The following is a 21,803-nucleotide window of genomic DNA, read 5'->3' as shown; positions in this document are numbered from 1 at the left end:
GTTTTACTGGTGAACTTCTGGTGAAACTGTGCTCAGTAGTGAGAGCTGTGCTGTTGGCAGGCCAGAAATGTGTGCCTTGTGATTCTTTGGATGACAGCAGACTCCACATTTAAATTTAGTTTGGAGACCATGATGTAGACACATTTGCTGTTCTGTTCCAGTCTTTGTGCAGCAGTGCTGTGTTAGCTTAGCCAGCTATAGTCCTGTCACCTGAGAGATCTGGCTGTGCATTTATGCTGTATATATCTGTCTGTATGCAGGGCTCTGGAACCTGCTCAGTGTTTCTCAGCTAGAGCAGTGCTTGGTTCAGTGTGTTCTGTGCGAGAGGGTAATTTGGGGCTTGTGTTAGATCTCAATTCAGCACTGAAAGCAAAATAAAATGTCTCATTTAGAAAAATCAATGCTGCACCTAATTTCTCCAAAAGGCCTCCATGTCCTCTAGTTCTGCACACTGGAGATCAGCAGTCTGTCAAGAATGATCCAGTGAATTGTGTTCCTTTCCCCTAAATCAGAGCATTCATTTCCCATCTGTAGGTGAGTTTGGAGTTCCAAGAGGGAAGGGAGAAAGAAATCCTTCTGCTCTCACAAGCACTGTCAAACACTACCTTGCACTCTCTTAGGTCTCCTGCTGAGTTCCAGCTTGATGATTCCAGTGAGTTGCTCAGGAATTTTGACTGGAGCACAATAGCAGGCCTTGCATACAATTTTGGAGAGTAGGAGTTGTGGTTTGGCAGCTGCTTCATTTCTGACATGTATGTAAATCTGTTCTGTGTGACAATCCAAATCTGCCTTACTTGCCTTGCTGGCATGTGTGCCTTGGGCTCTTCACAGGGCTGCACGTGGCACCTGATGGGAAGGGGGAAGTAAAGTATACATCAGCAGAGACAGATGTGTATTCTCATTTTTGTATTTATTTTAAGAAAAATAAAATCAGGGTGAGAAAAATCTGCTTAGGATAATGAAAGGGTAATGTTAGTACTTAAAGAGCTTTTGGAAAAGTAAAATGAGAGCAGAAACAGAAGGCTATCACTCACGTTCTGTAGTTTGAAAACTTTTGGATGGACTTAAGGTAGCATTTCTGATTCTGAAATTATTCACAAAAGACTTCCAGTTTACAATATGAATTCCATTAATTGAACTGTATGTTCATCAAACAGCATATTCGGGCTTACTTTAAATGCAGCTGCTGCTGTGGTTTAAGGGAGCAAAACTTGTTTTAAATTTATTATTTTTTAAAGTAAGATCAGAAAAAGAAGCCTACTCACAGATAAAATAGATGTTGGCAGTATTATATTACCCAAAATAATGAAAGTTGCCACAGCAATGAAAATTTGTTTTGAACTGTTTGGTGACTTTGAGTTGAAGGTCTTAAAGAAGGACTGAATGGCTGTTCTTCCAAATGGCTTGTTAGACGACCAAAAATAAGATTATTTGTTTATTGTTGTAATTTCCTTTGGCAATATGAGCATGTGCTGAGAAAGGTAGAGATAATAACTACTTAAAGGGTCAGGCTTCAGAAGACTTGGCCAATAAATGGATTTTCTGCTGACTGTACGTTTTGGTGTTTTGTGTCTGGACCAATAACATTTCAAATCACTCCACATAGGAGTGAAAATGCTAAGAATTCTTCCAAGCTCTGAGAGGCATTGCTTTGGGGATTAAATATTGCCATAACATGAAAATAATGGATCTCTCTCCACTTTAAAGATTTGAAAATGGCACTAAGCAGGGGTATCACTACTTACTCCAGCAGCATAATTCTCATCCAATAGTGATCAATTATAGGAAAGTGTTTTCCATTGCTGCAGAAGATGGAGCAAATGGATTGGATTTGGGGCTGGATGAAATTAATGAATTTGGAGCTAATATATGGCATTCTTCTGTTCAGTTTGGACCAGCATTATTATTTCTGATTCCTACAACACAAATCCTCTTGTTCTAAAGCAAAAAGTAATTAAAAAAAAAAAACCAACCAAAAAAACCAACCTCTGGAAGTTAAGGTTGCAGGTTTCTGGAATTGTGTCTTGTCCAAAATTAAAAGTTAGAAATAGGATAGATGAAATTAGCAAATCCTGTTGCTGAATTTTCCACGTGCTTAAGCAGAATCTTTCATGTGATGAATTAACTCTAATTATCTGTTTCTTGGTTCATCAGTCTGTGAGCTGAACTCCAAGGACTGAAGTAAAGACCAACTTTCGTGTAAACCTAATGTAGAAATGTATATATTTTTTAAACTGTGACTTTACCCCAGCTGTTCAAACAAGAAAATTTATTTGCTTCTTTGTTTCATACTTAATATTTGCTTGGCTTTTTCATTTTTATTGCCAGTTTGCTTGCATAGGGAGTGAAAGGAAAACTGAGGAGATCACAAGTGAGTCACTGTTTCTATGCAATGATTAAATGCAGTTGACTTTGAAACTGGTGCCTTGATGCCATGTCTGTGTGGTTTTGTTCATTTCGTTTTTAAATTTATTTTATTTGGGTGAAGCAAATACAATTTGTGTGGAACAATGTAGCTGGGAATGGAGAGAATTCCTTACATAGGAAGGCATTTTTAGTTTCAGCAGAAAATGAATCAAGCTTGTTATTTGCAGCATTACCAAAGGATGTTAAGTCAGCACTATGAAGGGGAAGAGGAATATTTTTTGTCCCAGTGGCATCATGCAGGGTTCCACTGCTCAGTGTTCTGAGACTAATTAATCAGTAAGGGTGTCTAATTAAAAAGATGACTGTTCAGCAGCTGCCACGGCAGCTTGGTTAATGGACTGAAATATTAGAGTATTTATGTAGCAAATATTTGTGTTCAGAATGCTGCATCTGTTTGGCCTGATGGAAAATGGGGGACTTCAGGCTTCTCATAGCAAGGAATAGTGGAGTTTTTTTAATCTTTATTCATCTCCTTACTAATCAGGAATTGTCTCCTTTGACTTTTAAAGGAAATGGATATCAAGGATGACATAGCAGTATTGTGAGCAATTATAAAAGATCCCATTACATAATGATGAATGATCATTATAATGAAAACATGATTTTTTTTTTCAATTGACTAAAAAGATAAAGAACTAATACCTATTATTTTGCTTTATGAATGAGGTACTTGGGTATTAGGCAAAATAATTCTGGAAGAACTGATCACTTTTTCAGTTTCCTGTTTCTTTGAAATTCAGTATATATAGGCAGTTCCTTAGGTTTTACATTTCCCCACTTTTTCTGAAAGGGTAAGGCTAGGATGACTGTTACTTAACTCATCTCTTAAACTGAGATCATTCATTTCATGGCAAGTAGATTCTTGATATTTTTATAATGTAATGTGGTTTGTAGAGACAAATCAGCTCATATGCTGCTTGGAGTGATAGGAAGCTTCATTTTTGGTATAAGCTGATCTGTTGGTGCTGACAGTTACAGTCACCTACTTTGAATTATTTTAGTTGTGCTGTAATGCTGTGGGACAAGAAAGTATATGTGAACTGAAAATACTTACTAGAAATCAGTGAAAAGTTGTCTCTGAAGAGTAGAAGTTGATACAATTTTTAATTCTTTAAATAGCTTAATTTAAATTCAGACTTCAGATAAAAGGTTTAGTTTATGAAAAATGTACCAGGGTACCTAGTTCTGTAGCAAATGTTAATATTACTCTTACAAACTCAGGAATAAAATGTCCCTAAGGTGAATTTAATTTGCCAAGTTTTGATTCATTTAGCACTCATCTGAAGAAACTCTTTCAATTTTGTGTGCACAAAAGGGAAAATCTCGTGCTCACTCTTCATCTTCAAAGGAATTCTTCAATTTAATGACAGGTCCCTTCAGGAAATAAAGGAGGAGCATCCATTAGTAATTTTTGTTTTCATGTTACCTTAATTTCAATGTTTATGTATGATACTTGAGGTAGAAAATATCGCCAGCAATATTTTATTTTCAGGGCCTGCATGAAATTATAAAATGTTCTGCGGCATTAAGATTTTTTCTGCAGTTTCCTTTCCATACAAAACCACATTTGAGAACACTTCAAATGACACTTGCAATGCAATTCCTGGCTCTTGAGGTAATGTATGACCTCTCTGCCCCAAAAGTCACATAAATTGGCACATTTATTCTCAAGGGTGGAGTACAAATGAGATTTGCATGTGGCCTCTTGGAGTCTGTGTTCTGTGTTTCGAGGTTTTTGTGCCCTTTTGATATTTGTTATCACTTGTCTAGGATTTTCTTTGCCTTTCTGTGAAGAATCTCCAGTTCTTTTTTAACAGATATTTGAAAATATATAAAAACACATTATGGCTAAACCTGTTTTGTCTGTGTGAATATCTGATCCATTTCCTGCAAACCCAGGGAGCAGATTTGCCCATCATTTCAAGCAGTGGTAAAACCAAGGGTAGTATGAGTATTATGGCCTGAATAGGTTGAAATGCTGGTTACTGGGAGAATTGATATTGCAGCAGATAGTGTCATAAGCTCGGGAGATATGAATATTGATGCAGATAACAAGTGGTTTTTAAGTAGGATGGAGCTGGGATGTGTCACTGCCTCGCTGTTCCCATACAGCGTGGTAAGAGCTGCTAGTTCTTGGCACCTCAGAGCTCATCTGAAAATCCCTGATCTTCCTTCCCAGATCAAACATGAATAGGTGTCCCAGTTGGATTTGAACTTCGGGTTGTTAGTAGGTGTTCAGTTTTCCTGTAGCAATGCTGATGCTGATGCTGAAAGAGCAGCTGTAGTAAGGAGACACTTTAAATTATGGTTTTCTACACTCCTGAGTAAAACTGGATCATTTTAGAAGTTCTCTGCAGGGTGTTGTCTTTATGGAATTGTGTGTGTATGATCTTTCCTGTTAGCAAGTGGTTATGTCTGTGTCCACTGCAAGAGCTGTGGTTGCTGAGGGATAATTGTGTTTGAAACAATCAATGTGCTCTTGGTATTCCTCTTGCTTCTCTAGTCCACTTCTTCCTAACTGGACTCTGCTTTCAAATAAAGGTTGCATAAGTGGCATTCAGGAGGCTGCAGCACTTAGAAATGTTAAATACCTTTGTTGAAGAGAGGAAACCACCTTTTCCTGACTATTATTTGCTGGTTTCAGTATGTTAATGTTTGATGCTATAAAAAGGAAAGAGCTTTCTAAATGCTTGGAGATGAACACTAAGATTTCAAACATTTGGTGTTTAAAGTCTCCTAAAATGCCTTTGTTAACAGCAATACTGGTGGTCAACACTTTATTAAAGCATGTTCTACCACAGCAATGGGCAGCAGTTCAGAACAGCTGAAATAGTAACAAAACCCAGCAAGGCTTGAGCTGCATGTGTAGAGTATTAAAGCATACAAAAGTGATGAATACATCACTTAAATCCAAACTGGAATTTGATATGGAAGTGAATTCTGAACCTTTTGTAGGTTTTCAGAAACCTACCTTATGTTATGTATGACTTCTTCATGATAAAACCCCAAATGACAGGGTTGTCTATTCTATAGGATGTTTTTCTGAGGGCCTGAGCTAGTATTAAAGTAGATTTTACACTAATCACTTCAAAAGGGTTGAGAGACCTACAGATCTACTTTACGGTCTGTATCCATTAAGGAATTTTTTCCCTTTCCAGTGATGAGTGTGTTCATACAAATTAAGAATCATGTCCCCTCTCAGCAAGCAAATTTGGAGCTGTTGAGGTAGACTAACAGGAGGAGATCGATTGCAGTCTGCTACTGCATACACTCTAACAATCTTTTATGTAGGTTTTTGTGGACATCCACAAATATTTTGGCAGCTAGGATTCTTTTTCTTGTTGAGAGTTTTCATCAGTTGTTTTTATAACTGACAACCAAATACTGATGATATGGAGCTTCACATATTTTAATCATATCCTGCATATGACAAAGCTGTCTTCATATGGCTGGTTTGTCTTCAGTGCAATCCAGTTTCAAAATACAGCCTTCTTTTTGATTTGGTAGTACAAGATAAAAACTGAATCAAAACTAAATTGTCATTAATGGAGATTGCAGTTTCAGACAGAGTGCTTGCCAAAAGAGTTTTCTTTTACTGTGTGTTCCATCTCTTTTTGTATACCCTTACCTAGCACTTGCAGGGCTAGTCACAGTAATTGTGGATTTTTATTTAAAAAATTTCCTTCCCCCCATTTCTCTCAGAGAGGTTCACTGTGCAGGTGAGATGGGAGCAAGTGCTGGCACTGGGCAGGATGGATATGTGAGGCAGCCCTAGGTAGGTTAATGTAACAGTGCAGTCTAATTATACTTTTTGGTACCTGGGGGTGCCTTTTGGAACCTTTTGGGCCTCCTTTCTTTCATGAGTTTGTAAATGTAGTTCCAGAAAGCTCTTTTGATCTTTGTTATCATCTGTTATCACTTACTATCTTGGCCTTTCTGTGAAGACTCTCCAATTCTTCTTTAATGGAAATTTGAAAATACACACAAACACACATTAAGGATAAAATGTAGCCACAAAAGCTAGAATGAATATTCTTTGGTGATGCTTTTATATATATATATATGTGTGTGTGTGTTCAGTGCAGAATGGCTGCCCCTGATACCCCAAGAATAGTGATGCTGAATGCCAGCAGTGGGTTTACACAGCTGGCAGTTAAGGAGCAATATTTGGATATCTCTTTATTTTCTTTGAACTCAAAACCTTGTATTTCAGGCAGCCATGCACTTGATTAAGTTTAGGGTATTACACAACTAATTTCATAGAAAGCTCAGAGCAGCAGTAGCTGGTTGTCTTCAGTGTCTGGTTGAGTCAGCAAGAAGCCATGAAAACATGCAGCCTGGCTCCTTTAGCCCAAGCAAAGACATTGTACTTCTAAAACTTTGATTTAAAATCTTGATATTCCCATGTCTAAGCTTCCTCCTGACTAATGAAAATGTGTGTAGAGTGAGTGTTATGCATGGAGTTTCCTTTGCAGGAGCTGTTGACTTGGTCATAGATCCATTAGGTAAGATATTTACCTGTAAAGTCTCCATTTCTAGGAATGCTAGCTTCATGTCATTCTTAAGGGGGAATGAGTTAACTTTGTATCCAGCCTCAAGGATTAATACTGGGGAAGCAAAACTACAGAAGTACACTGGAATTTTCAGTGTTAGCCTTGGTGCACATCCCTGTGTGTTATTTGAATTTCCAGTGTACATCTGATTTTTGTAATAAGGAATTACAAAAGGAATAAGGAATTAATCTGATTCTTTCCTGTTTAGTGCAAGTGAAGACCCTGACTTTGAGCTGTTCTTGGCCATGCTTTTCATGTGGGTCAGAAAAGAGTTCTGAGTACTGCTGGTAGGAACTTTGATTTTCAGTGCAGTGAAGCCAAAATACAAGGCACAGGCTGTGTTAAAATACCAGCTTACACTGGGATCCTGGCACATGCTGTGTAACTGGTTTAAGTGCAAATATTTCCAGTACAAGTTACTGGTTTTAGTCATAATTTCCTGAAGTATCTGTTAAATACTTTGCTTATTATTAATTAAGGCTTGTCTCAGGATGGGTTTTGGAATATTAAATGGTGCACACAGCTCTGTTAATTTTTAACAGAAGTAGCAGTTTTGACAATCTGAGAAATATTGGATAAGGGAAGAGTTCTCTGAGATTGTTGTGGAAGTGATAATTGGTAGCCCTGTAATGATCATCAAGGATGTATCAGAAATTTAAATATATTATCATCTCATAGTCATCTTTATAATTCCATACATACAAAGGGACACAACTCTGCTGCATCAGACAAATAAATTCTGGTACTTCCTAACTTTTCAGTACTTTATTTCAAATCATGAAGTAACTTTTAGCATGGAATCCTAGAATGGTTTGGGTGGAAAGGGACTTTAAATCTCATCTTCATGCCACCCCTTGCCTTGGGCAGAGACATTTTCCACTGTCCCAGGTTGCTCCAAGCCCTGTCCAACCTGGCCTTGGACACTTGCAGGGATTGGAGAGCCACAGCTTCTCTGGGCAGCCTGATCCACTGTATGATCTAGGCAAATCCCCAGCATCAGGTAAGTGGTGTAAGGTGTTTGTTTCTACCTGCTGCCTGTTAGAACTCGGAATGTGTAATTTTCTACTCACCTCAGTGTGCTTCCTTGTACTCCTGAGAGTTCTCTAAAGCTGAATCCCCCCAAAAAACCCCAACCTCTACTTGTCTCTGAAGCTCTTTCTGTAAATTGAGTCATAGATGGTACATTTTAAGCCAGCACAATGTTTGATTATTCTATTTTTGACTGCCTTTAAAATTCTAGTTGCCATAACAACTTTATTTCTTTATTTTTAGCACATCAGTTGCCATAACAATAAAATATAGCTTTTTGAATGTAACCATTTTTCCCTTTTTATTTTTTGCTTTGTTTTATAAAGCACCTTCTTTGGGGGTGAAAGGAAATGTGGCAAAGCCTCATCCCCTGTGAGCACTTGGGTTAGAACATTAGCTGAAAAATAAGGCTTTTTTAAATCTAGCCTTATTCCATTTCTGTGGCATTTTTTGACTACTGAGTATTTTCATAACTTAGACAGAAAAATGAATGTGAATCACTTGTGTAAAACCTTTCTTTTTTAAAGAATTGCTGTATCTTACTCTTCTTTCTTTTAGTGTATTAAAAAACCTTAACTATTAAGAGGGTGATTCCTGATATCTTTATTTCAATATACAGAATGGCTATAAATAAGGTCACTGAGGCAGAATATGCTGATATTCTGTGTTTGGGGCAATTTTATGTCATATATCTTTAAAATATATGAACCAAGAGATTGACATTTAGCTTCAAGCCACAGTCTTGAGCAGAGGGTAGAGGTTTATGTGTGAATTTAATACTGGTGAAAGAAGTTGGCCTTGAACTTAATCTATGGACTTGACTTCTCTATTCCCTGATAGTGTCCTTTCCAAAAGGATTTGTAGATCTCAGTGTTGTTTTTATATTTAACCTATTTTTAGTGATGATAAAGTAGATATTTAATTTTTTTTTCTAAGAGATGGCAGATAATAGATTTGGTATTTCTTCTAGAATAAATGATTTCTCAGCTCCCATAACATTTTACATGTGCCAATTTCTGGCTATAAATATAAATGTCCTCATTATTTAATACAATCAAAGTAATTTGAGACTAAGTTTGGTAGTTATTGGAAGTTGAATGTATTTAGATGTTATCATTCTTGAAAGATAGTTATCAGATGTATGATGATTTTATACGTTTTAATTAGCTAGTTTTTAACTTGGGGGGTTGGGGGAGGTTTGAAAGTCAATAATTCTTGCTTTCCAGTGGCATTTTCCAAACACCTCTCATTTCCTGATTCCACGTCTGTGAGTTACCCAGGAATGTACTTAGACTGTTATTTGCAAAATTTTCCCTGTAGCCCATTCTCAGTAGGAAGTTATTCCTTGTCTTTTCTCATATATGGATATTGATGCAAGTGTGTATAGATCCATGCTGGAGGAGAACAGAACTGATAACTCTTCAGCACTTCCAGCTGGGAGGAAGATTTGGTCTGAATGAAGCTGAGCTTAAAATCCTTAAAAAGAAAATGTGCCACCCTTCAGGTTATAATTAGTTCTCACGCCATATCCTTTTCATGTTCCTCTTTTCTATTTCTTCACAATGTGGTAGAATAGTAATCCTGAGTAACAGTTTAAAAACACTCTTTAAAAATCCACTATTTGCTTTGATTATTTTTAGCTTTTTTGTTCTCAAGAAGTAGTAAAATTGGATTTACTGGGATCTGGGGTTGGTACCAGCTGCTCCTCAGTAGACCCTGCCCTAAAACAAGTAGTGGCTCTTTAGTTCTGAATTAATTTTGCCCATCCCAACAGTTGGAGCTGTGACTTCATCTCCTAAATGATCCTGGTTGTTGAGTGCTCTTCTGAGCCACCTCTCATCTCCTTGAGGAAGAACTATTTTAAGAAAATTATTGAAGGAAAAGTTCAGGGTAGAATGTGTCAATTGTACAATCAACTAAAAAATGAATTGTTGGTGTGACCAGGAATATGTTTCCAGCCAGCCTGTCTAGGTGAGACTGGATGTTCTGGGAGGATGTTCTGTGTCTCTTTAACCCAAACCACATCCATGGAGAGTGGATTTGAATCTGTTCTTGATGTGCATCTGCGAGTTTGTCCTGTAAGACCTGGCAGTTCACAGTGCTTAGAAAAGAGAATCAGACTGATGTGGAACTTTATTCTGTGGTACATCCAAACTTTGGATTTTGAAAGACAGACGTGTATGTGGGTTCAATCCTCATGTTCCTCGTGGCTGGTTTTGCATGGGCCTTACCAGTTGGCTTCCTAATTAAGGCTGTGATAAATTATTCATCAGCTGAACTCATTAAATCCAAATTGCTTGCCTTTTAAAAGGTCATGCTGTAGTTTAAGAGAACTGTTTGGCTTGCAGTGTGTGAAAAATCAAAGTAGGCGATCACAATGTTTGGGGTTTTGTTTTTTTTAATAGCCTTAAAATTTCTTATTCTAGCTCTGCTGAAATGGAATTACTGCTAATACTGACTGAGCTTATGCTCCTGCCAAGCGAGCTGGAATCCTTTTCAACATACACTTTCTTAGTGCCCACTTGAAACATGCTTTTAGAATACCAATATCTGTGGAATGTAATTCCTGGCTTGACACAGACAAAAGTATTAGTTGAAGTACAACTGTGTCAAAACATGCTTCTAAAAGGTTTGAATAAATGCAGCACTAAAATCTTTTAAGTATCATTTTGAAATATGAGAAATTATTCCTACAGGAAAGGGCAATGCTACCTGCACTATGCAGCCTATTCTCTACATTTCAGCATTTCTTCATTTGCAGTTCTCTTAATTGCTATATTTTGCCTATTATTTCATATTTTAATCATCTCTTGAAAGATGGGAGCAGTGGGAGATAGTAAATTGGTGTTCTTTTGCCAGTATACTTTTTCTTTTTTAAACTGCTGCTAGTGTAAGAACAGGTGGTTTCTTTTTAGTGGCACATGCATGAAACTGTCTGAGGGCACACGTTTAATTTTTTTGCTTTTCATACCATCCTAAAGATGTTTTTCTTGTGCTTCCAATGGATTTCTTACCCATTTCTTAAGGTCAGTCAGTAAATAGCATCTTTTTGTAGCTTGTGTGCTGTTTAAAGCAAATGCTGTTTGCATCCTGAAAAATCTTAATTATCACCGTTCAGTAAGCTGCACAGCATTTCCCTGAAGTAAATTCACTTCTTGATTGATAGTTTATTGCACAGAGCTTCATTTCTATTGATTCAGGGCACAGGAGTTTGGTGGTATTTGTCACTCCAGATTGAGCTTGTGAAGTGGATTCATAGGACCATCAATATCAACTTGAGGGAAGCTCCTCCTTTAAAAAAATGTTTTTATGTGAAATTCAGAAAAGTATTTGCTTTGTATGCATCTGTGGGTGACATCCCTGCCCGTGGTGGGGAGGGTTGGAACAAGATGATCTTTAAAATCCCTTTCAACCCAAACCATTCTGTGATTCTATGAAATATAATCTGTGAGATCACAGGCAGTAGTGTTTAAAGGAGATTGCAGCAATTTACTTCAACAACTTGGTTAGTATTTATTCAGTTTCACCCTAATGAAGAAAAGTCGTGTGCTGGCTTTGGGGATATTTTTTTCCTGTACCCATGGGGTAAGAGCTCCACAAGAGCATCTGCATTTCAGAAATGCAGTTGTGTACCTGGTGTCTCCTGATCTTTGTTGCAGCACAGGGGATGTGGGCCATAGCACTGTAAAATGATTTATGGCATTCTTTAGGATCATAAGGTGGGAGGGAGAAGGAAGGGAACTGATCTCTGATAGCAAAACTGATAGATGAGACTAGCAGGTGGAGAAATGGTTTTAAATTTTCTACAATATACTGTTGCCTTCAGAGCTGACAATTCTGAGTTTTCACCACTGGCCCAAGTGGGTTTAGTCTTGATGACGATGAAGACAAACCACAGCCAGAAAAATTGTGAGCTGCTGGTGGGAGTCACAGGGAGAGTGGTCAGACATTGGAACAGGGAGGCTGGAGAAACTCTGTGCTTGGAGATGTTCACAGCTCAACTGAATGTGGAACCAAATTTGGTGCTGGATCTGACTTTGACCCTGTTTGGAGCAGGCCATGTGGTCAGATATCATCCATAGGGTATCAGGGGCTTGAGAAGCCCAAGCTTGTTTTGAGGAAGAATAAAGGGTTTATTTGTATAAATACACCTCTCATATCTTGTCATATGCCTGTGCTCAGGTCAGAATGCCTGTGTGTTCTGTGTAAGCATGAGCTCTCTGTGGCAGGTTTTAAATAGACAGCTGAGGTGGGTGGATTTAGGGAAGAGGCTTTATATTCCAAATAACAAATACAACTAATTTCTGCCTTAAATACGGCACTAATATGACTTCATAGAGCAACTTCCAACACCAATATGATGTAGAAAACCTTATCTGTGTACACACACACCTCACAGTTTTTAACACAACAAATTATTTTCCTTCCTCCTTTGCTGCTTTAAGCTGCATTACAACTGCAGGCTTTATAGAATAAAATTATTCTGGCTGTATTAAAAACAAAACCAGTGTGTCCATAAGATATGTGGACAAGTAAATGCCAGAGGTAGTCAAGATTAAAAATAAAGCTAACTGAAAGAAACACCTTTGTTCTTTCGGCTTAGGAGAAAGTATATAAAAGAAAATAATACTGTAACAAAAAAAAAAGTGTTGGGCAGAAAAAATAGAAGCTGATGAGCTGGTATGTATATCAACACCGTCATTCAGGTCTGTGTCTAAATAAATAATCACTGTGTTCCTCATCCCACACTCTCAGCTGCACCTCCTTGCTCTCCTCAATGCCTTTTAAAAAGATTTTATGGAAATTGTTGTTGTCTGTTTAATCCAGCTGACCACCCAATAATTTAACAAGGAAAGATTTCAAACTGGAAACGAGTGGTATGATTGAGATGCTGCTTTGTGCCCTGCAGGGATTGCTTCCATCAGTCCTGTTGCCTTACAAAAAAAGATTTAGGAAATGAATATTGCTACTCTTTTCCAGAAAGAACAACTCATAATTTGTTTTTGTGCTTGGAGCTTCTAAATCTCCTTCCATATGGACTTTTTCTGTCTGAGAAGCTTTATCTGGTTTCCTTTCAGGGTCACACATCAGCGCTGCTTTCACAGCCTTGCTTTGCATATACAAAGCTCATGCTGCTACCACATCCCCTCTGTTTTCAGCAGGATCAGATGGTGTGAGTCTTCTGTTTTGGATGGCGACTTGTGTTGTATCTAGCTGATGTAATTTGTAAAGAAGGTGTGGAATTGCTCCTTCTATTCAGCTTGAAGAGTACTCAGTCCACTAGCTGGGTGTAACCAGCTATGGGAACTTGTGCCCCATGTAGGATGCTGCCTTGGTGACAGTAAGGTAATTCTCCCAACAGAACTTTTCTCTTTCTCTCTTCCTTTTCTTTACACACAAATTAAAAAAAAAAAAAAAAATCCTGAAGCACTTTTTGTTTAAAACTGTGACAGAGGCCCAAATAAATCTCCAAATAAAAAACTTTTCCTTTAGAGCTTTTAATGTACCACCTCTGATACAACATTCTGGTATTGCCACATTTTGTAAAATTCCCTCTGTAATCGCATAGTTTCATCAGGACTAGCTGATTTATGCTTAATTTTCACTTGCCTCTAAATACACATAAAACAGTACAACTGAGTGCTGTCAGCGTGGTGAAGTTGATAGCGAGTGGCTGAGGTGATAAAGCATGACTGGTGTTTCAGTAGAGAAGGAAGCCTGCTTGTATTCCCAGAGAAGTCAAACTTCCCTGCTCTTGAACCACTTTGTGCCTTTAGTTATAATTTCTTTAGATGAAGCGTTTTACCTGCATCTAGAACCAACCAGCAGAGGTTGCCATTGATTTTCCTGTTACCTGCTCAGCAGAGCCTGCATTTCTTGCACCAGACCTGAAATACGTGGCTGCCTGAAATCAGTTCTTGTTCTGAGTTGAACACTCTGGGCACACACAGCAGGCACCAGCTGGGGCTGACCTGCAGGGTGGCTCAGTGGTCACTGTGACATTTGGAAGCTTTAGTAGTTACCAGTCCTTAAATCTGTATGGAGCAGGATGTACTGAGCAAGTAGTTCCTGTGGTCCACTTTGTCAGGCTGTACCTTTGCTTATCTCATGACCTGTGTGTCTTTGGGGCTCCCTAATGTCCATTTTAGGGTGTCTTGACCCTTTATATCCCTGGTGCCAACCACTGTCCATCCCAAGGAGAAATGGGAGGAGTACTGGTCGCTGCAATGCCTGTGCACACTGTTTATTCTCCTCCTCCACCTCCACAGGAGGAGTGGGAAGAGGAGGAATAAAAATTGCTCCCTATTGTTCTGGCCCTTGTATAGGTAGCTGGGCCTTAAAGCTGTGCTCAGGGACTAAATTTAGTCATTAAGTCTGTTGTTGCAGCCATTTACCATTCTGAGGTATGGGAGTTAATTTTTCCTTAAATCTTCTGATAGAAGATTTAATGATCACATGCCCTTACTGCAAACCACTCTTACACTGCTGCAGTTTGTGCTGCTTCTCGTTGCTACAGACTTGTCATTCAGCCTTGGATATTCGCTCCAGGCAGTACTCGAAATACAAGATGTTAACTCAGGAGCAGCTTATTAAAATTTTGCCTTTGGTTTGCCTTGGAACTAGAAGGATTTAAATCACTGTAGTTTCTAATGACTTGGTTGGTTAAAGCCTCCTGTGCCATCCAAGACACATATTTCACTGATTGATAGCCCAAAATGCTGTTCTGTGGTTGGTATTTTGGTACCTAAATTTGCTGTTTCAGTGTCTTAAGGATGCACGGAGTGTCTGCGCAAGATAACCTTGATGGCTGTACTTCTGTGACTGGGTTTATTTTTAGGAAGCACAAAGTAAATGAAAGTTCTGAGTCCTTAATCAGGGAATAGCAGCATCTGTTTGCAGTAGAGGGCTGAGTTAATTGGGTTCAGTTTGGAAAATAATGTGTTACAAGTATTTGAATTTAAGCTGATGTTGAAGCAATTAGGGTACTATCAGGGTGCAACTAATACTGGTACAGTATTGAAACCAGGTGCAGATGAGTCTTGTGACTTAGACGTGTTAAGTTGGGAAGTAATTAATTAGGGGATGTTATTAAAAAGGGGGCTGTAATTTTGTCTTTTAAGGAAGACTAGAAATTTTGAACCACGGCAGGTATTTCCCAAGCCAAACCTCAGCAGGTGATGCATAAAAGGTGTGTGCACAATTAGTAACAATTAGTGTGAATAACTTTTAGCAAACAGCTTTAGTGGGGTGATGATGGCGATTTATTAGATCATGTCCGGATTATGGATGCACGTCTCTCCAGCAGGGATGTGTTGGTTCCCTCCTCGGCTTGGTGCCTTGCCACAGTGCAGAGTTGGTGCTAAGTTTGGAAGCAATTAATTAGGGGATGTAATTAAAAAGGGGGCTGTAATTGTGTCTTTTAAGGAAGACTAGAAAATTTGTGTTAGAACCACGACAGGTATTTTACCAAGCCAAACCTTCGCAGGTGATGCTTATAAGGTGTGTGCACAATTCGTAACAATTAGTATTAGTGTGAATAACTTTTAGCAAACACTTCTAGTGGGGTGATGATGGCGATTTATTAGCCCATGTCCGGATTGTGTGTGCACATCTCTCCAGCAGGGATGTGTTGGTTCCCTGGCGGGCTCGGTGCCTTGGTCACAGTGCAGAGTTGGTACCCGGCTGGCTGGGCTGCGCTGCCCGCCCAGCGGCGCTCCCTCCAGCCGCTCCGGTGCCAGCGGCGGCGCCATTGGATGGACCGGGAGCAGGGGAGCGGCCGGCGCTGCTCCAGAGCCCAGGGCTGCGGCGGGAGAGGGAGGAGGAGGAGGAGAAGGAGGAGCGGGCTCAGGTGCAGGCAGTGATCGCACGGGGAGAGCAGCGAGGCAGCGACAGCCGCACCGCGCTACCAGCACTCGCTGACAAGTACTGGACATAGCGGCTGCTGAGGATGCGTGTAGGTGAGAAAGCTTCTCTATTGCTTTGGCAGGGAATTGGAGAATTGCAGAAAGGAGTGATTTGATACGTGCTCTGTTGCTTATAGACAAAGGGAGCGACTAGCCGGAAATACTCGGGGATGTTATAAAATCTAAAAGGACTTTCTGTGCGGCGGGGCGACGCACGACGGGAAATCAACTCTGAAAAGAACGCTTTCTCTCAAAGTGCTGCGACAGAATTGAGCATTTGGCTTTTTTGGTGTCTGAAATTCCTTCTGAAGACACGGCAAGGACTATCAGAAACAACAGAGAGATCCTGGTACTTTTAAAGAGACTTAAAGCAAATGCCAGCGTAATACCTGAATGACCTTGGAGATCATTTTATGTGGATCCGTTAATTTTCACTGCTAGTCTTCTAGTCTCAGGAACTCCAGGATTAACGATGGTTTTAACCTTTTAGGGGCCTTTAAAAAAACAAGATTGTATACATTTAATTACCTGCCTAATGATTCCTGAACTAATCAAGCATTTACTTAAAACTGAACACAGAAGATGCAATCTTTTGATGTTTTCTCTCTTCATAGCTGTGAATAAAATGAACAAGGTAATGTCCTGCAAATAGAAGAACAATTTTTAAAAGCAACTATTTATTATACTGATCATCTAATAAATATAGAAACCCTAAACCCCTGAGAAGATGAAGCTGAGCAACAGAATAATGGAGTAGTAAACAATGGCAGCTTTTCTAGTCAAATCAGCATTTCATTAGCATCCCAGCAGAATGCAGATGAAAGTTTCTGAGCTCGTTGTGTGGGGGTTTGTGAAATGATTGAGTTGTTGCTACAGAGGTGAGCAATATCATGGATATACCTATGAACTCCTGGGTACTGATCCACTGTGGTAGATATGGCAGAGTTTCTAAAGATGATTATTTTAAATTGACATTGCTGAAATTAAATTCAAGAGGATTTATTTTGTCTGTGGGGACACTGAATTATGATTCTGGCATTAGTAATTGTGATGGACTATAACTGTTTAAAGGAACTGTAAATATTGACATAAGTCTCCAAAATCTATTCTTAAATTATTTTCATTTTTAAATGAATAGACACAATCTTCCTCATTGTATGTGAGATGTATGTTTTCTTTCTTGGGAGCCAGAGGATAAATCTGCCTCATCCCCGACCTGTCTCCCCCCAAATAAAATTCATTATTCATACCCAAATAGTGGTGAGTCTATTGGAATTAACCTTGACAAAGATGTTTTCCTTACCCTTCCAATGAATAGCGTGGATAAGATGAAGTAGCATCTTCTGAACAGAACCAGCAAAGACAGTGTTAGAGGATGAACTTTTTCCTTTAGTCTCCAATTAGTCTGTGATTTAAACTAAGACATTGTAAAGATTATCTCCAGGAAACCTGAGCTGTGCTGAGGTCCCTCCTTCCCTCCGTCTCCCTCGCCCCAGTATATTCCAAAGTAAAGGACTTTCTCAGGAAAATAAGTCCGAGATTTCCCTCCCCTCCTTCCCTGGGAAATGAATGTGTCTCTTTTGTCAGTTTTTATTTCTATTTGTTTTAGAAGTGCCTTGTGTTTGCTAAAGGTGGGTCAAGAGCACTGGAGGAGCTGATCAGTGGCCTTTCTCTTTCTGGCTTTTGTTTTTCTTTTCTTTCTTTCTTTGTTTCTTTCTTTGTTTCATTCTTTCCTTAAAGCCAAGGTGTGCCAGAGGTGATGCCCTGATGCTGAGGAGGCATCAACAGCTATGGGACTGTAATGCCCTCACATGTAAGCACTGGCAGTGTCTGCAAAGAGAGATCGTGAGACGCTGAAGCAGAGTTTAGCTGCTGTTCAGCAGGTCACCTGCTCACTAAGGCTCAGATTGCACTGTTCCCTAAGCACAAAACATGAACCAGTCCCGATGGATTGAATGGAGGACTCTGAATATGAGCAGTAGTGTTATGAACATATCTGAGCGCCTCTCCTGCCCTCTTGGATTTGGTCACTACAATGCAGTTGACATCTGTATCCTTGAGTCAGTCGTTATTGTCTTGCTAACGTTTCTAATTATTGCGGGTAACTTAACTGTGATATTTGTTTTCCACTGTGCTCCACTGCTGCACCATTACACCACCAGCTATTTTATTCAGACCATGGCCTATGCTGATCTTTTCGTTGGAGTCAGCTGCTTGGTTCCTACTTTGTCACTGCTCCACTACTCGACAGGTGTCCATGAGTCCTTGACTTGTAAAGTTTTTGGATACATCATCTCTGTGCTCAAAAGCGTATCTATGGCGTGTCTCGCTTGCATCAGTGTGGATCGCTATCTCGCCATAACAAAGCCTCTCTCCTATAACCAACTGGTCACACCTTGTCGCTTGAGAATCTGCATCAGTTTGATCTGGATATACTCTTGCCTCATCTTCTTGCCTTCCTTTTTTGGTTGGGGAAAACCTGGTTACCATGGAGATATTTTTGAATGGTGTGCTACCTCCTGGTTAACTAATGCCTATTTCACTGGCTTTATTGTGTGCTTACTATACGCTCCTGCTGCCTTTGTCGTGTGTTTCACCTATTTCCACATCTTTAAAATTTGCCGGCAGCACACCAAAGAGATAAGCGATCGGAGAGCTCGATTTCCTAGCCACGAAGGGGATGCTGCTGGGGAGACTGGGCACAGCCCCGATCGCCGCTATGCCATGGTCTTGTTCCGGATAACCAGTGTGTTCTACATGCTGTGGCTCCCTTATATCATATACTTTCTGCTGGAAAGCTCTAGGCTCTTGGAAAACCCGGCGCTCTCCTTCCTAACAACGTGGCTTGCTATAAGCAATAGTTTCTGCAACTGTGTGATATATAGCCTCTCCAACAGCGTTTTCAGGCTGGGACTGCGGAGACTGTCAGAGACAATATGTTCATCTTGTGTGTGTTTAAAAGACAGGGATGTACAGGACCCTAAACCAAGGAAACGGGCTAATTCCTGCTCCATTTAAGGAAAACTGGTGCATGTGATCCAATGCAGAGTTTTGATAGTATTTGTTGTATCTGGAAACTTGCCAGAGAGATATGTTTACTTGAACAGCTTGCTATGGTTTTAGGGTGAGTTTAAAAGGGATCCTGGAAAAGGCAAAGGCAGCTGTAAGAAGGGTCACTGAACTCCTGTGAAATTGCGGGGAGAGCAGTTCAACAGAGATGATGAAGAAAGTCAGAAATAAAAATCTTCCTAAGGGCATGAAATAACTACCACATCAGAGGAGGTTCCTCATAAAACAAATTAGTTAGTTACTATCTTGTATTTTCCCCCTCGTAGACAAGTTGTCTTTGTGTCAGAATATACTGTAGCCTTCAGAATTTTAATCTATTTAAGAGGAAGCAATCAACGCCACAGTATGCAGCTATCCATAAATTATATACCTGAGGACTGTAGTAGATGCTGCAGGTAATAATCAGCTCTATCTCTGCTCACATCTTGTACAATTTTCAGTCGTACAAAAAATCTGCAATGCATAAACCCTGCCCTGGGCATGATGCTTTGGGATAAACTGTTACGTTTTGGTACAACTTCCACAGAAGTTCTCCCTCTCATTTCCCCTTTATTTCCATGCTGTGCATCCCTAGATTTCATTGTGTCCTAGTGGGTGAGTTTGAGGGCACCTGTGAGGTAAACTGAGTTCCAAACCATTCTTTCTGCAGAAAGCAGTAGCCCTTCCTGGCTGGCTGAGTGACTGCAACTGCCCATGTGCAATAATTTGTTCAGGCATTCGCTCTCTTGACCCAGTTAAATCAGCACACAGTATTGACATTGTGTCCTTTAGGGTGAACTAAACCTTTTCCTTAGTTTTTCCACAGATGCTCCTATGGCAGATATGATAATGGCACACAGCAGTGTGCAGCACTACTTAGAAAATTCAAACTAACCACCCTTTTCTTTGGGAAGTCTGAAAAGCTTGCTGTTGTAGCTGTCAGTCTGTTGTGTGAACCTCACTTGCACATACTGTATTTTTTTTTAAGAGAAAATGTAAATTTTGGCCTGTGCCTCATGTTCTCATAGCACATGGAGTAGGTCAATGCTACAGGATTAAAAAATACACACTTGCTTTAAGAGAAATACTTCTGTGCAGCTGTTCCCATAGACAAGTGTTCTTGGAGAAGGTGAACAAGATAGTTTAGTATTAAATACAGGCCAAGAGCTTTGGTATTGCCTTTTGTACTGAACTGACTTTCAGGTCCACTGATGAACTCTTTCTGATTTTGCAAGGGAGTACATTAGGTTTGTGTAATAAATTGCCAGGGGTTCAGATGCATGCCAATCAATACAATATTTAAATTATAACTTTGAACCAAATGTAATTTTCTTAGATGGTTATTGGCTTTTAAAAAAGGCCCAATTATTGATTATTGGTGCCTTTTAACACTGCACTATTATTCCTTCTTTCACCAAAACGCATATGTAAAGATTGTGCCTATTACTTTCTGTAACGAAAGCTGACCACGTGTGCACACTTGTGGTTTGACTCCAGAGTTCCCTTAATTACTGTAGTTTTTGTTCTGTTGAGGTGGTTTTGAACCCCTGTACATTTTTTTAAAACCTGTAAGAAAGTTGAAACAATGGAATAAAGTAGTATTATGTCAAACTCAGCCTTGGCGTTAGTTCCCTGGTGTTACACTCTGTTCTATATGAAAGTACTTTTGGGTTAGGACTCGAGTGAACAATTTCAAATCCAAATTTCAGAGCTCCTTACTTGATGTCTAAAATGTTCCTATTCTGGTTTCTGGCATTGCATGTCTTCAAAGCAGATTCAGGTATGACTTGAAACATTCCTTGAGCTGAGCTGTGCTGTTGCTGACAGCCTGCTCTCACAGATATTAGGGAAAAATGAATAGTATCATTCACATGGACCTTGTAATGCTCCATGCTGCCTTCTTTTGACTAGTGGCTGTTATTTTGGGAGGCTCTTTTGGCTCACTGCTGCTCTGTATGGTTGTGTAACCCCAAATCTTCCAACAAACACAACTGGATTCATTTCATTTTGTCATTATTTTCTCATTGTTTCCTGCTTAGGAGGCCCTCCTTGGGCAAGACTTAGACAAGGAGCAACAAAGTATCTAAATTTTCATAACTCACAGGGCTGGTTTCTCACCAGTAAAGTCATTTTATGTCTGTGCTCCAAAGCTGGCTGCTTAGAGCTTCTGGTTTTCATTGGCATTTGTGATGACAAGTTTCTATGGGACCTTCTGAAGTTCCAGAAAAGTGCTTGAAGTTGAGCTGACATTTACTGAACGCATTTATAGGCAGCAGATGCGTTGTGAGTGTGGTTTCTGTGCCCACAGGTGTGTAGAAACACCTCAGCAAACTCTTTTGGGTGGCTTGTGCCTTAGCTGAAGCCTACTTGTGTGACCTCAGCGAGTGCAGTTGATGTAGAGCAGCTTGAAGCTGTATTGCCTGGAATCAGGGGCTGCACCACACAGTGTGCTCACCCTGACAGCACAGGTAGCAATATCCTCCTCTCTCCCTTAGTGCTTAGTGTGTGGATTTGCTGGGTGGAACTAGCGATTTCCTTTTTCCTCAGGCTGTTCTTGGAGGGAGAGAATATAGGAGAAATCCAATACCCTGAAAACAATTTGTAGGTTCCAAGGTTCTTCACCCTCTTCTTAAAGATTTTTGGTTTGTTGGACATTGGCTTCATGTTGTTGGTGCAAGAACACTAATTTGCTTACCTGGACCCTGAATTTCAGCTGCTGTAAAATCACATTTCAACATAGTCTCTATAAATCTCCTGGAATCTGTTAAATTAAACATCCTCTGCAGATTTAAATATTGCTTTTCTTCTTGCTGTTTCCCAGGTGACAGGATTTGACCTGGTC

General features: G+C 39.7%; 2 protein-coding genes across 4 annotated transcripts in view; both read left to right on the top strand.

Moving 5' to 3' along the window:
- RABGAP1L (RAB GTPase activating protein 1 like) overlaps positions 1-21,803 on the top strand; it is a 214,745-nt gene that overhangs the window by 53,570 nt on the left and 139,372 nt on the right. The gene's annotated exons all lie outside the window — the stretch shown is intronic.
- On the top strand, positions 14,064-20,576 carry GPR52 (G protein-coupled receptor 52). The gene is made up of 3 exons (XM_085068656.1): positions 14,064-15,967; positions 16,051-16,791; positions 17,654-20,576. The coding sequence occupies exon 3, from the start codon at positions 17,846-17,848 to the stop codon at positions 18,929-18,931; it is 1,086 nt and encodes a 361-aa protein (XP_084924782.1). The 5' UTR covers positions 14,064-15,967; positions 16,051-16,791; positions 17,654-17,845; the 3' UTR covers positions 18,932-20,576.

The sequence above is a fragment of the Lichenostomus cassidix genome, chromosome 8 (assembly GCF_008360975.1).
Source record: "Lichenostomus cassidix isolate B80296 chromosome 8, HeHo_3.0, whole genome shotgun sequence".
Lineage (NCBI taxonomy): Eukaryota > Metazoa > Chordata > Aves > Passeriformes > Meliphagidae > Lichenostomus > Lichenostomus cassidix.
Note: the sequence above shows the minus strand (reverse complement) of the source record. Positions and strands in the feature narration are given on the sequence as shown.

What these genes read in the sequence shown, in the direction of transcription:
- GPR52 (XM_085068656.1), top strand. Translation starts at nt 17,846, where the DNA reads ATGAACCAGTCCCGATGGATTGAATGGAGGACTCTGAATATGAGCAGT.